Source organism: Microtus ochrogaster, chromosome 16 (genome assembly GCF_000317375.1).
Source record: "Microtus ochrogaster isolate Prairie Vole_2 chromosome 16, MicOch1.0, whole genome shotgun sequence".
In the NCBI taxonomy this organism is placed as follows: domain Eukaryota; kingdom Metazoa; phylum Chordata; class Mammalia; order Rodentia; family Cricetidae; genus Microtus; species Microtus ochrogaster.
Window position 1 is genome coordinate 35,303,012 of NC_022018.1, and position 14,550 is coordinate 35,317,561.

General features: G+C 39.9%; 1 protein-coding gene across 3 annotated transcripts in view; it reads right to left on the reverse strand.

Annotated features, from left to right (window-relative positions):
* Cdkal1 (CDK5 regulatory subunit associated protein 1 like 1) overlaps positions 1–14,550 on the reverse strand; it is a 549,403-nt gene that overhangs the window by 400,300 nt on the left and 134,553 nt on the right. For all 3 annotated transcript variants that reach the window (XM_013349127.2, XM_026783099.1, XM_013349128.1), the window contains one exon: positions 6,097–6,193. In XM_013349127.2, the coding sequence (XP_013204581.2) occupies positions 6,097–6,193 (97 nt within the window). The remainder of the gene's footprint in view (positions 1–6,096; positions 6,194–14,550) is intronic.

The window sequence follows — 14,550 nt, forward strand, 5'->3', positions numbered from 1 at the left end:
AAGGGAAGGGAAGGGAAGGGAAGGCCGACAACCAAAAATATGTGACTCTCCTGTGAAACAGTAAAGGGTGTCTTCCAAAGGTAAGTGAAGACATCATGCACTATGTATGGCACAGTGAGCCAGAACAGAGTTTTGCTGTTGCATCACCATTACTGGGAGCAGAAACATTACCCAGGAAAAGGAAGAAGAATCAGAAAGCCTATGCTAAATGCTTTGGCAATCCAAAGAAATGGGAAACCCAGAAAAAGTAGTAGTAGGTCACAAAAAAAAAAAAAGATAATGAGATAATGTAATGTAGTAATAATAATTTATGTAATTGGGTCTAGGTAAGAGTATTTCTTCATAGTTTAAATACAAAGAGAAGGAATGTGGTAGAGAAAAGCATGCTAAAAGGGGAACAAATAATTAATAAAAAAAAGATTGACAGCATAAAAGCTAAAATAAAGACTTTTTAGAGACCAGAGCCTATTGAAGAACAGAACACAGTTAAGTAAAGAGGGTACTAGCAGGATTTATACGATCAAAGTATGCTATATAGATGTGGGGAAAATGTTGCAATAAAATTCATTCTTTTGAAGAACAGGGATACAGTCCTAAATCTGAGAGAAAGCAGGAAGGAGGAGGAGAACGAGCAGGAGGAGCTGGGGCGGGGAGGGAGGTGGGGAAAGAGAAGAGGAGCTGGAGAACAGAAGGGAATGGAAAGTCTCTCACGGGGGAAAATGAGGAGGAAGCAGGGGAAGCAGAGGGGTCCTTCCCACAGAGAGCACGGGAGGTACAAACTCATCAACTGGTACAAGGTCACCTGCTAAGAGTAAGACAAGATGATAAAAACAGAGATGGACAGAAAATAAGGGATGAGGGATGCATAAAAATCCTTTGAAATTAGAGAGAATTTCTGACAGGGATTTTGCAAGCAGATTAGGTTTTCTCAAGGCAAACTGACCGACCAGAGGTTGGTTCTCTCCATCGCTCACTCAGGGGGCATGCACCGAGTGTCGAACACTGTGTGGAGGGATTGGTGACTAGGAACAGAAGGAGATGGAAGAAAACAGCTGGCTATTCACTGGGGCTCAGATGAAGCCTGGAAGACCGAAGCATACAGGGAAAAGGAGGGAGGAAGGGTGGCGAGAAGGAAAAACAGAGGTTTGAATTCGTGTGGGTTCAGCTACTCAGTACCTGTGAAGAGAAGTGAGGGCCGGCATCTGCTTATAGAAACACTGTGCTGAAACAGCTTGCAGGTGATTCCCACTGGAGTCTGACACAGGAGGAAGTGCAAGTCACAACACACACAGTGACTCAAATCTTCTGGGATTTAGACATACGTAAGCAGAGGAGTCGGCCAAATTGGGTACTGTACACGGATGAATAACCAAGGTATCATTTGAGAGCAGCAGATAGCAAATAAAATGAGAAAAATATGAAATAAATTGGTGACGGAGTCAGAACAAGAATAAAGTTTTCCTACATGCTTAGAAATAGAAAGTTTCAGGCAGAGTGCAACATTGGTCCTTAAGCACACAAATGGAATAAGAAAGCAGGGGAGCAGTGTAATGTGGCGGTCATCAGTTGCAGAGATGAGAAGCTAAACTATGAACTTCATAAGGAAAACAGAGCCGTAGGCCCATGAGAACCTTGCAATAAATGGTGCTTTTTGAGGCAGATTAGAAGGATCCACTCTCTGGGACACTAAAGCAAGAATTAAGCATTGTCAAATTATTATTAGCTACTTTTAAATTAATGTTAAAGATTTTATGCATTTATTAAAGTATCTGCCCAATGTCTATTTTTTCTTTAAGATAAGGCAGTGGAGGTCAAGACACTAATTGACAATTGAGAACCTTCCCTGGTACCCTGGTTGCCTTGAGCCAAGCAACCAGTTGGACTGCCAACTATTCAGAACACTTCACCGAGGCCTTGAAGAAGTACACAGCAACCACACCTGCTTGCTACCAAAGCACAACTCCAGCTACAGAAGAGGCAAAGTCCCAGACATGACTATTTTAACCAACTCGCACCAAACTTCTTATCACAAAATCAAAATCTAGTAACCACTTTCACCTAGCATTTCCCCTGTTAGCCCAGCAGAAGGTCTTTGATTGGTACAAACACAGACCTCAATTGTGAGAATGGCTGTGCCAAGACTGTGCAACCACCCTTGCTTTCAGCAGCCTACCCTTCACGGTGGCCAGGAGACTCTTAGATAATTAGCCGTGATTAAATGTCTCTCCCATCATGTCCCTGGCCTACTTTTATCTTTCTCATCAGTAGAGCAAGTGGTAAAGAAGCAAGAAGCCAGCTGAAGCAGCACCAAAGCAGCAATGGGACAAAGGCAGCGGTGGTGGTTACCACCCTGGTGGCAGCAGGAGAAACAGCAATGGGAGAAGAGCTGAAGAATTCCAGAAAGTGGCCAAGGTAAAAACCTGAGCGAATAGAGGAGAGAGCGAGAATGAAGGATGACAAAGGAGAGGTAGGTCAGGAAAGAGAAGTGAGCTGAGACTGAAGGCAGACAGAGCTGCTGAGAGCAGAAGAGCTCCAGCCTCCACCAGTGAGCAAGCTCCAAACAGTTGCCAAGCCATAAAGCAAAGGGTCTCAAGCGACCTAGGCCTGAGAGTATTATCATTAGCCACCAGAGAGCTGTAACACTAGTCCCCATGGGGCTGAGGGTCCCAGCATCTGAGGCCGGTTTGATGGCTGTGACACACACAGACACACGTGCTGCTGGAGGCTGCAGCTGCTGCTGGGAATACAGTCTGACATTTCCTCAAACTGCTAAACACGGTTATTATATAATCCAGAAGTCCGAAATCTACTCAACGGAACTGGAAACCTATACACATAAAAACCTGTGACAATGGCCAAAAGGTGTGAAGTCAAATTTCCACCAACAGATGATGAAACATTAAGTCACAAAGGGATAGGAGACATGCTACATCATTACACACCATGAGAAATCAGGGCTGTCCTTATACTGTGCAACCCCATTAGATGAAAAGTCCATGACGGAAAGCTTCACAGGGGGAGCAAGTTAGTGACTGCCTATAGCGACACGAAGGGGAAATAAGAAGGTGCACTAAGGAACCCTGTGATTCTTCCAGGAGGGAAAGGTGTTCTGACAGTGTTTGCAATAATGGTCACACATCTGAATAAACCGCAGGACTGCGTGCTGTGATTGGATGTGCTGTGTGGTGCATGAATTTCATTTCAAAAAAGCCATTACATCTATAAAAGAAAAAGATGAAATTAGTCAAATGTTCTACTGTGAAGGTCACTAAAGAAAAAAGCCAATAGCTTAGGAAAGCGCACAGATTAACACACAGTGAGGACCTCAGAATTCAATGTGACTGCAGACATCAGAGGGCTTTGCATCCATGAGGGCCAAGGGACCAGGAAAGAGTGTGTTATATTAAGCAGAATTTAAATATGATTATTTTTCCTTAATTACAAAGAAACAGAAAAGAAGCTCATAATGAAATCTGAGGAAACTATTAAGTCTATTTTCAGTGGTGAGGACAGTGGGAAAATATAATGGAGAAAAGGTAGAGAAAAGGAGAGCTCCCAGTAACAGTCGTTAAAAGAGGAAAAAGAGAAGTTAGGCCAAAACAGTGCAGGTGGGAGGAGGAGACAGAAAACACCACGGACAAACACAGACCCAAAGTCCCCTTGAAGAGTGCACAATACATTGCATTTTCTTTGGAGAGGAAGAAAGCTATTCTCAGCACCATAAATTGCAGCCCCGGATACACAAAAGCTTATTCAACAGCATATAATTCAAATAAAGTTAAGTAAAGCAATATCTTGTACTCTTCCGGCGCTCGATTATAAATATACAGGGTGGGAGTGGGACACTATGCAGCATGTTCCCTTACGACTCCATATGTTCTCAACAAGGAGGAAAGGAGTCGGTGAGCAACAATTCATAAATAACATTAATGAGTCATTCTGATGAGGGGCTTTCAAAGAGCCCATAAAAATATTTTACCCTGCTCTAAGAAAAGACTTGGAATTCAGAACTAAACATGGAGAGAGGAAACACACCAACATGCTGGCACCTAAAGCAAATGAAAAATGCTGTCCTCACATCTCCCGACTGTAGAGAGTAGAGTTTCTGCAGCGACAGAGATCCTCACAGCTGTCCGGTCCACTATGTCAGGTACCAACCACCTGTGGTCACTACATACTCACCTGAAACACTAAATGCTCAACTGAAGTATAATACTCATATGGAACATGCAGGCCTAAGCAACTGGAAGTCAGCCGTCCACTTTGCAGCTCAGCTGTTAAAAGCCAATGAACACCTCAAAGACAACTTTTCAGTTGGACTAGAAAAGAAGTCCATATACCTGTGTTCCCAAGAGACCAGGTGAAGGGCACTCAACTGTCAGAAGTCCGGATCTGGCATAAATCTAGGGTATCTTTTCCCTAAACAGCCTGATCAGCAAGCCAATGGGTAAAATGGTAAAGATAACATTACTTAAGTAATTCCTTGGTTTCTGGTTGTGTGTTAGTATTGAAAAGTTACCACATTTACATTAGTATTGACAGCAAGCACCCTTATCTGCTGAGCCACCTCACTTGTCCTTAGACAAAATAAAGCCTTGTTTTCATGATCATTGCTGAGCTTCCTGAGCAGATCTTCAACAGAACGGGGGGAGGAAAAATGCCACCATGTGGTAAAGAAATGCTGACTGAACCCAACTACACTCTCAGGCAAGCTCCCTAAACATTTTCCATTGTGACTGCCTGAAACATTTTAGATAAATGTGAGGATAAAGATATAAAGTAAGTATATAAATCAAACATTTGTTGACAATAAATACAGAAATTTTAAAACATTTCATTAGCATATAATTTTAACATTTATTTAAAATGAAAGCAAATACTAATAAGCTAAAAAGGTTTACCTGTCTAAAACAACACAATCCAAAGATAAACTGATTTGATAGATGCTGGAGAATTACAGTAGGAAAATGACAAACATCTTTGTTTGCTGTAATTCAGCCATTACTTTTCTGAGGTTCAGAAAGTACTGTATGTAGAGTAAAAGCACCGTAGTTCACAGAACTCAGTCTGGAACCTGAGCAGAGGCAGTTCAGGTAGAGGTGTTCACTGGCACGGTGGGGCCTGACAGCGTGCACAGTACAAAGTGAACAAATGTGTTCAGAATCAAGGCTAGAGTGAAGTCACATGATGCAACACGGGCAAGCACTGCCAGAACACGGTGGTTTAGTTACATAGTGACTTGACCTTATTTTTAGTTGGTGGGCATTCAGAAATGTTTCGCACTTGCCAAAGTTTTCATGACCGTCCTTACCCCATTCATTTGCCTATGGGGTCACAACCCACAGTTTAAGAAGTTTTGCACTCGGTCATTTTGTTAACTAAAGCAAACAGACAAGTCTCTGAACGTCTCAGGACAAATTGTCCGACAGTTAAGCAAAAGAATAAAACTACAAAAGAAAAAACTTTGCTCAAATCAGTAAACAAACATTTAATGGTTACACTTAAATGTGCAGAGTAGAAAAACACACAGTTGTTAAAGGGATAAAAATGCTATCCTGGTATGAATAATTATTGGAGCCATGGACTTTAAACAAAATAGAAAATCGCTTAAGTGTACAACAAGTCCACAGTGGGCAACAGCAGCCAGAGATGGGACCCTGGAGGAGGACGCAGCAGCAGAGAGCTGTGCAACACAGGCTGCACTGAAGCCAACACCCAGAGGCGAGGATAACACAACAGAGCTTTCTAAAAACACACATTAGGTATTGGGGAGGATGAGCAGGAAGCTCAAGAAGACGAGAAATTTGCTGATTTAGAGAGCAGTAACAGGGTTGAAGAGCAGGTCATTCATGATGGCCAAGATGAAGACAAGCCATAAACCTCATAGTGTGTTTTTTTTTTATTGTGGTAGTTTCTCAGTGAGAAAACCTACAACATAGGGTGTACTGTGTGTGTATGTGTGCGTGTGCACACGCGCCTGTGTGTTGAGGTGAAAAGTCACACATACAGGACAAAGTTAGTGTGGTTAAAAGAGTCGTAAGTACTAGAATGAGTTGATGACATCATGCTCTATTTACCCATCAGGTCCACACTTACCCCAATGATACTCAGTCCTTTGAGGTAGTCCTGACGAGGTTGGGCTTGGGGAACACAGCCAGCTAGGACAATTTTCTTATTCTCCTCTTGAGCTTTTCTGTAACAGTGAAGAGAATCTTTATGAATTCTATTGCTCACTGACACAGCCTTAGAAACTGACGCTAGTGCACCTATGTTCTCTAATTACCAAGACCATCTAACAGGAACCAGGGTTTTCTGGCAATGGACTAAAGAAAACGTGCATCATTAAACTTACGTACTGTATGCCTATTTCTCATACCACTAATGCATGTGTCTACTAATGTCTTCCATTATCATCATATTACCAAACAAAGCAATCATATAGAATCTACAATGCTCATATGAACCATTCGCAAAAATCTGTTTTACAAATTGATGTTGGATTTCCCTCTTGATGCTGTGAATATGTCATATTAGCATTGGTTAATAAAGAAACTGCTTTGACCTATGGCAGGGTAGAATATAGCCTGGCAGGAAAACAAAACTGAGTGCAGGGTGAAAAAAGGCGGGGTCAGACAGAGGGCAGCAGCCACCAAGGAGTAAGATGTGAAGTAACAAAGCACGAACCTCATGACAAATTATAAAATAATAGAAATGGGCTGATTCAAGATGTAAAAGTTAGTTAATAAGAAGCCTGAGCTAACAGATCAAAGAATATGTAATTAATAAAAGCCTCAGAATAGTTATTTCATAAGTGGCTTCGAGAAGGGGGGGTGGAGCGGAGAAAAATCAGTCCAGGGGACCATCAGGCCAGAGACTACTTCTAGCTACACCAGATAGACAGGCTAAGCCTTCAAACAAATTGCGCGTTTAAAATATTAATTAAAATGTATGTAAAACTGCACATATTCTTTCTTAGACTTTGGGTAATATAAAAATAAAGTATACTTCAAAATAATTCCAACAAGAGAGACTAATAGAAGATAAAATATTTCATATCCTGGAAATTTCCGAACTCCCTGCTCACTTATTCCTAGACAACTGACAGTCACTGGTTTCTTGTGTTTGTTGTCATCCTTCAAACAGCAGCATGATTGGGTGATGTATACATCCGCAGATATACATAATGCATATATTATACACATATTTTATTTATGTATAATCTGGAATATTTGAAAAAGTATTTCCAAAATATATAAATCTTGATGTGAAATCTACATTCCATAGAATAATATTTCAATTTGGATCTGAAATGCCCCCCAAAGGGTGATGATGAGTTAAAACCTTGCTCCCCTAGGCAACAAGATCTGGAGTTTGAAATTCTATGAGAAAGATTAGTTCATGAACCTGACCTCATCCATGGGTTAATCGATTAGTGACTTTATAATTAGATTGGCTATGTGGAAGTAACAGAAGTCTAGGAAGCAGGACGAACTGGAGGAAATCTGCCCTTGAAAGTTCATCCTTGAGAAGAGGCCTTGTCCCTGGACCCCTCCTCCATTGCTTCCAGTTTCCTCTCTCCCATTTTCTGGCTGCCAAGACAGGAGCAGTTTTCCTCCACCATGATGTTCTGTGCTGCTGCCCACAGACCATTGGCAGCCTGAACCAAAATAAATTTTCTTCCTATAAACTGATGTCCTGTGGTGTTTTTTTCCCATCAATAAAAAGCTGACGAGCATAAATAAGTTCTAAGTAGAAACGCTGGTTCAAATGCCTACCTGCTTTTTACGAAGCATTTCATTACTGAAGAGTAAATGGGCATATCTGTGTGTGAACATCACTCACTCATTCGGTGCTTTCAGCAACACTGATTTTATGCTATTAAGAGCAGTGGACAAACTCAAGGGTCTAAGCCTCCCAGATTTAGGAGAGGCTTTGCTCATTTTAAAATTAAATGCGCATGTCTTCAACTCTTTACAAGAACATTAATTTAAAAGTTGCTGTTGTTCTTACTACCGCATTCTTGGGTGCCATATTTTATGCACCAAACTCAGCCCCTTGCTACCTAGTAACTGAGAAAGCTCAGGTACCTGCAGCCCAGTCTCTGGACATGACTTTAGACTACATGTCAGAAGTGACTCGTCTCCATACCCAGATATATCTGCTGTGGTCTTCTGACAACTTTTTCAGGATACAGGTTCAGGATTGGAGGAAAAACAAACCAACAATCGAGGCTAGTAGCGGTAGGCCCTTGGGACAAAAAGGCACACTGAAAATGTCTGTGAAGTGTAAAAAGGGTTAAATGAATAAGTGAATATAAACTTACTATTTTTGTGTATTTTTGAGATTTTAACTTAATTATAATATTTCTTCTGTTTTCTCTGTCCAAATCCTCCCACATACTCCACCCAATTCTCCTTAAATTCATAACCTTTTTTCATTAAATGCTATTGTATATGTATATGTATCTGAATATACATATATAGTCCTAACTACAATCTGTGGAATCCATACAATATTACTTGTACAAATGCTTTCGGGGCTGATCATTTGGCAGTGGACAACAACAGGTGTGCTCCTCCCTGTGGAGGCCGCACCTTCCACTCCCAGCCTTATTCACTTGCGTGTATTCTTGTGTAAGACCCAGGTATGTCCATTAGTATCATCCTTCAATTCATCTTTAGATGGTCATGAGGAAAGTATTGATGGGTATAGCTTCTGATGTTACTAGGAGACATAACTTCACAGCAAACTTCCTGGTTCTCTGGCTCTTACAATCTTTCCACCCCCTCTTCTACAATGTTCCCTGAGCCTTAGATGTGGGAGTGTTTTGTAGATGTGTTCCTTGGGACTGAGCTCCAAAACTCACTCTGAATTTTGATTGGCTGTAGTACCTATAAAATTATTATTTCAAGAGCCTTTTTTGAAAGGTTCTGATTAAGCAATCTGAGTCTTTTGATAAATTTTTCCCACTTGGAATCCTAAAACCACTTGCTCAAAGAATTTTGTTAAAGATACAAGCTTGGCTGACTCACAGTACATTCCCAGGGACCCTTCTCTGCCAGCTGCTTACACTTTATGGGTAAACATTTTCATTTGATAAGGAGTTTTACATTCTCTGTAAAATGTATTTGTTTGCAGTTGCATATATATACATGCAAGGAAAACACTCAGACTCATAAAATAGTTTTTTTAAAAAAAAAAAAACTGAAAAAATGAAAGAAAATGCCTATTTCATTTTTATGAAATCCTTTATCATCATAAAATGAAAAGATATTAAGGGAATAAGAAACAAGGAAGACTCATGCCTGCAATGCAAGAGACAGTAAGAGATGATATGTAAAAAACCATGAGCAACTTGGCACCAAGCATACAACTCTCAGTGGCAGAAAAAAAGAGCAGGTGACATAACAAGGTGTGCAATGTGCAGAAAGAAAAGGCTTCTTGGAGAAACTTTTATTAGCAAATGTGAGAAGAAAAGGAAACAAAGGCAAAGAAAGATGCAGACAGTTGCCAGAGCAGGGACAAGGAGAGAAAATAGAGCAGGAAGGCAGTGGTAGCCACGTCTCAAGACAGAACAGGTGCTTCATAAAAGAGCAAGAAGAACACCAGATTAGGAGTGAAGGCTCAGAAAAGCCTGACCTAGTAACTTATTAAGAATTGCTCCAAGCTGTTCTTGAATTTGGCCTCAAACCAGCAGGGCAGACTAGAAGAACAATCTGAACCAAACCTCGGTCCAGCCAAGGAATGTTGATGCTACACTTTACATGTGACCAAAATAACAGATGAAACAAAATCCTGAATGCAGATTCTCAGAATGCTCCTGTCCTAAACATTACCTTCTACAGTCTGTTCTTCTGCTTTAATAAGCTTTGCTCACAATAATACAATGTGAAATTATTTTTCTTTTGATATGTACCTAAGAGATATTTTTAAAAGCTTTTATCCTTCAAAATATGAATGCTGCTAAGAATAATAACTTAATAAAGTTTAAAATAGTATGAATTACCATGTCTTCCTTTCAGGTGGCACTGGAATGCTAATTAAAAATTTAATGAATATAAAGTCAATTTAATATACTAGTTCATATATTCTTGAAACATATCTCTAAATAAGACTAGTGGCATGCACCTGCATAGACCATTAACTTGAGTGACACAGAAAATAAAAATAAAGTAGCTACCTTCTCTTCTGAATATCAAACATAAGAAATAGTTTGTATAGAATCTTAAAATGCACAGCAGCACGAAGATACCTAATGATGACAGAGTATCGCTCCTTTATTTCACAGATAAGAAAACTAAACTTCAAAAAGATGCAGTGACTTCAGTTGAGATGGCCTGCCTCTTAAGACCTTCATTTCAGAACACAATCACAAACACTGAGAAAGCTTTTCTACTCTAGAACACACGGGCATGTACCAAGCTGTAGGACCAAACACCTTCCAGGTGGAACATCAATTCAGTATCTGACTGTTCTACTCACCCGAGTTTAGTGAACAGACTAATGATCTGCTTGAGAACATTAAACTCACGGGTGTGTGCCGGAAAACACAGCTCTTTCTCTACAAGTGGACTCTCTGTGTTTATTTCTCTTATTTCTCATACATGTTCTAACTGTATTGGTATTAATATAAGCATATGCATAGAGATGTGCAATTTAGCCAAAAATTTTGTTCATTAAAAAAAAAAGCTCACTCGATACAGCTAGTTTTGCACATTTAAATGCACACTCTTCATCATGACAGCAACAGAAAGAGAGCCATGCAATGTGTTTCTGTATAAAGCAAGCACACCTCTACACTCTACGGGGAAGACCCTTTTCTTCACAAGTTTCATGAGGGGACTCGTATGAGCTGATAGACAGGTGTACAGCCACATGAAATACAGAAACACATTAAGCAAATAGGAGAAAACCACAATGGAATAATGATTCTGGTGCAGCTTGGTAACCACAATGCCTTCCCTATCCTGGAACCAGTTGAGAAGGAACACTTGGCATGAATGTCACTGTGAACCTACAAGACAGTTGTTACAATCTGAGCGGCTACGCTACAAGCTCCCAATAGCTTGAAGTAAAATTAAAAGCTACTCTAAAATTCACAAAACAAAAATAATGATCCAAACAGATATGTTAAGAAGATGTGTGGAGATAATCAACTTCTAAGTAACTGGAATATAATTGCATCATCCCAATATGGAATGGTATTGTAATTGAGAAAATTGAAACATAATTGTGTACCTTCTGCTTTGTGAGAATAAAAAAGTGTTACAGGATGGTGAGCAGTCTGCAGTATATCCAGCAGACAGGAACCCAATGCCTGTGATAAGAACAAGCAGAGAAGGCACTCTGTGCGGATGATCAACATGCAGTAATTTCCTTAGAGTTTATCTGCATATAATAAACTCTGACACTATGAGGATGTGGCCAAATAAATCCCAGAATGAAAGTAACACAGGAAACGGTGGCATAGCTCCATATAGTCTATGAATTCTTCACAGTAAAGGATAAAAAGCCTTGATTCCGTGTAACTTCACTGAATTGGCTGCAACTCTTAAAATGATGACGGCATGAGGGCTGAGCAGACGGCTCAGTATGTAAAAGCACTAGCCTCACGAACCTGAAACCTGGGTTCAGGGCCCTGGAATCCATGTAAGAAACTTGGTACAGTCCGTGGTTGTATCTATAATTCCAATACGCCTACGGAGGGAGGAAGCTGAGGGAAATGACGTGACCGGAAAGTTTGAAAGCGCACAAAGTAGGACCGCACAGTACAGTGACAAGAAACAGGAGAGACCCTGCCTCACAGCAAAGGGCGAAGACGAGAACTGACTCAAAAGTTGTCCTCTCTGACCTCCACACGTGTGCATGCACAAACACACAAGCAGGCATGTACATGAACATGCATACAAACACAATAATAAATAAATGTAAAAATACAGACAATCCAATGAAATGAAATACATATTACATTCAATTATAAAACATGCGGTATCATTAATCTATAACTGAATTTTATGATGAATCCTTATATCAAATAAACAAAAACCAAATCCATAAAAGTTACTGCAATACTGCCGGGAATTTTCTTAGTATTTAAGGCACCTGCAACTCTCTCTTCTTGTTCCATTTCTTCTTCTCTAAAAACAACAGTTACACTCAGAGGTTAACATCAAAAACATAATGCAGCAGTTGGGTAGAACTAATTTGACCTTAGAGTAGGAGATATTCATTGTAACACCACGTAATTAGGAGCAACTTTACAACTGGGGACAGATCCTCTTAAAATAGCAGTGGTCAATATACCTGGAGCAGACCACAGCTGGGAGCCACTATTCACTTCCAAACCCAGCAAGCACAGTGGTTTCAGAGACAGAAATACTACTCTGTGCAAAAATGCTCTCTTGACACATAAATGGGTAAAACAACATCCACTTCGGGGGGTTAAATTGTCAGTTTTTCTATTTCAGTGCTAGCTCATGGACAAACTCACACCAGCATCAATTCAAATTATCAACTAAAACAACCAGGAGAGCAGCACTCACCGTTTACCAACGACTTAAACAAACCAAATTATGCTGTAATGTCTTACTGAAACCAGGTTTCCTCATTATTACCACCGTCCATTATGCAGAGGAAAGCAAAGCTCAGCAGAATCATACAGAAGGGGAGTTGGGGCCGTGCCAATTAGCTTTGGAAAAGCACATAATCAGAATGTGCCTCCATTTGGTTCACTGTTGTTATCTCCCTAGGGAAAGGTGCAATAAAATGTCTACATGTATCCATGAAAAATGATACACAGCACTGCAGCAAGTGGGAAACCCTGAGCTAATCAACCAACACCCGCTGATTAATCACTAAGTAAAAAGTGTGAAGCATGTAGGGGTGGCCCCACACTCCAAAGTATATGGACAGCACAAAGCGGAGCCTTTGGATTACTAAATTTAAAAACCACACCAAGCTGGGGGATTGGGAGGAGAGGGTGAATATGATCAAACTACATTTTATGAAATTCTCAAAAAATTAAATAAAATTTTTAAAAGGGTTATATATATTGTGTTATTGTTGCATGAGGCTTCTTGTTCATTTTCCGGCCACCCAGACTCCCAAAATAACCACATAGAAACTGTATTAATTAAATCACTGCTTGGCCAATCACTATAGCACATTCCTAGCAAGCTCTTACATATTAAATTAACCCATTTCTATTATCTAATATTTTACCACAAGGCTCATGGCCTACTGGCAAGATTTTAATCAGCAGCAAGCGTCTTTTCCCTAAGGAGGCTACATGGAGCCTCCTGACTCCACCTTCTTTCTCCAAGCATTTAGTTTAGCTTTCTTTGCCTAGTTTTGTTTTGCCCTGCTATAGGCTCAAAGCAGTTTTCCTTATTTATTAATGGTAATCACAGCATTCAGAGGGGAATACCACATCAGGTTAGGAAAAAACATCAGTGGTAGAATGTTTGCCTAACATGCATAAGACCAGTACCACCCAGCGTATGCTACTGGTTAGAATTAAATTGGCTTGAGATAAAGTGCATTGATGTCTCAAAGCTATAAACATATATACTAAAGATAAAGATAAAAAGATTTTGCTATATAATCTTATAATAATTACTCATTTGCCTATAGAAAATATTTTGTTTTGTTTTCTGGCTGAGTGAGGGTCTTACTATAAGATGTTGAAAAACTAAGTATTCACTATGTAGTACAGGCTAGCCTTGAACTCAGAGCAAGCCTCTTGCCTCAGTAACCTATGTGTGGAGATCACAGGCATATACCATTCTTGGGATGACTTTTTAATGTTAGGGTGAGTTGACATCTATATTGAAAACAATAGCTCCATTTCATCCTGTGGATTGTTCTGAAAACAACAATAACCACTTACTATATCCTACAGTGCTCAAGCATATATATAAATACATTCTCACATCTTCATAAATATGAATGAGGAGAGTAGAAACAGTCAACACTGTATTGGGCTAATGTTAACTAATCTCAGCACTAAAGTAAAAAGCAAAAACCTACATATTATTTGTATTTCACTCATAAATAAAATTATACCTGTATTGTAATACAAATGTTTTTTATAAGTTTTAATTTGAAGCTAAAAACAAAAATAACAAGGTCTGTATGAGATGATAGAATTCCACTAAGAATGGTCATATGAAAATTATTACGATGGAGTAAGCTAAAACTGAAGCAAACTATGTTTATATCAAAGTCTCATTAAAAAATAAGTGGGCATAAATTTAATCTCTTTTGAAATGATTTTTTTTTATTTTTTTCCATTTATTTATTTATTAAAAATTTCTGTCTCTTCTCCGCAACCGCCTCCCATTTCCCTCCCCCTCCCCCAATCAAGTTCCCCTCCCTTGTCAGCCCATAGAGCTATCAGGGTTCCCTGCCCCATGGGAAGTCCAAGGACCACCCACCTCCATCCAGGTCTAGCAAAGTGAGCATCCAAACTGCCTAGGCTCCCACAAAGCCAGTACGTGCAATAGGATCAAAAACCCATTGCCATTGTTCTTGAGTTCTCAGTAGTCCTCA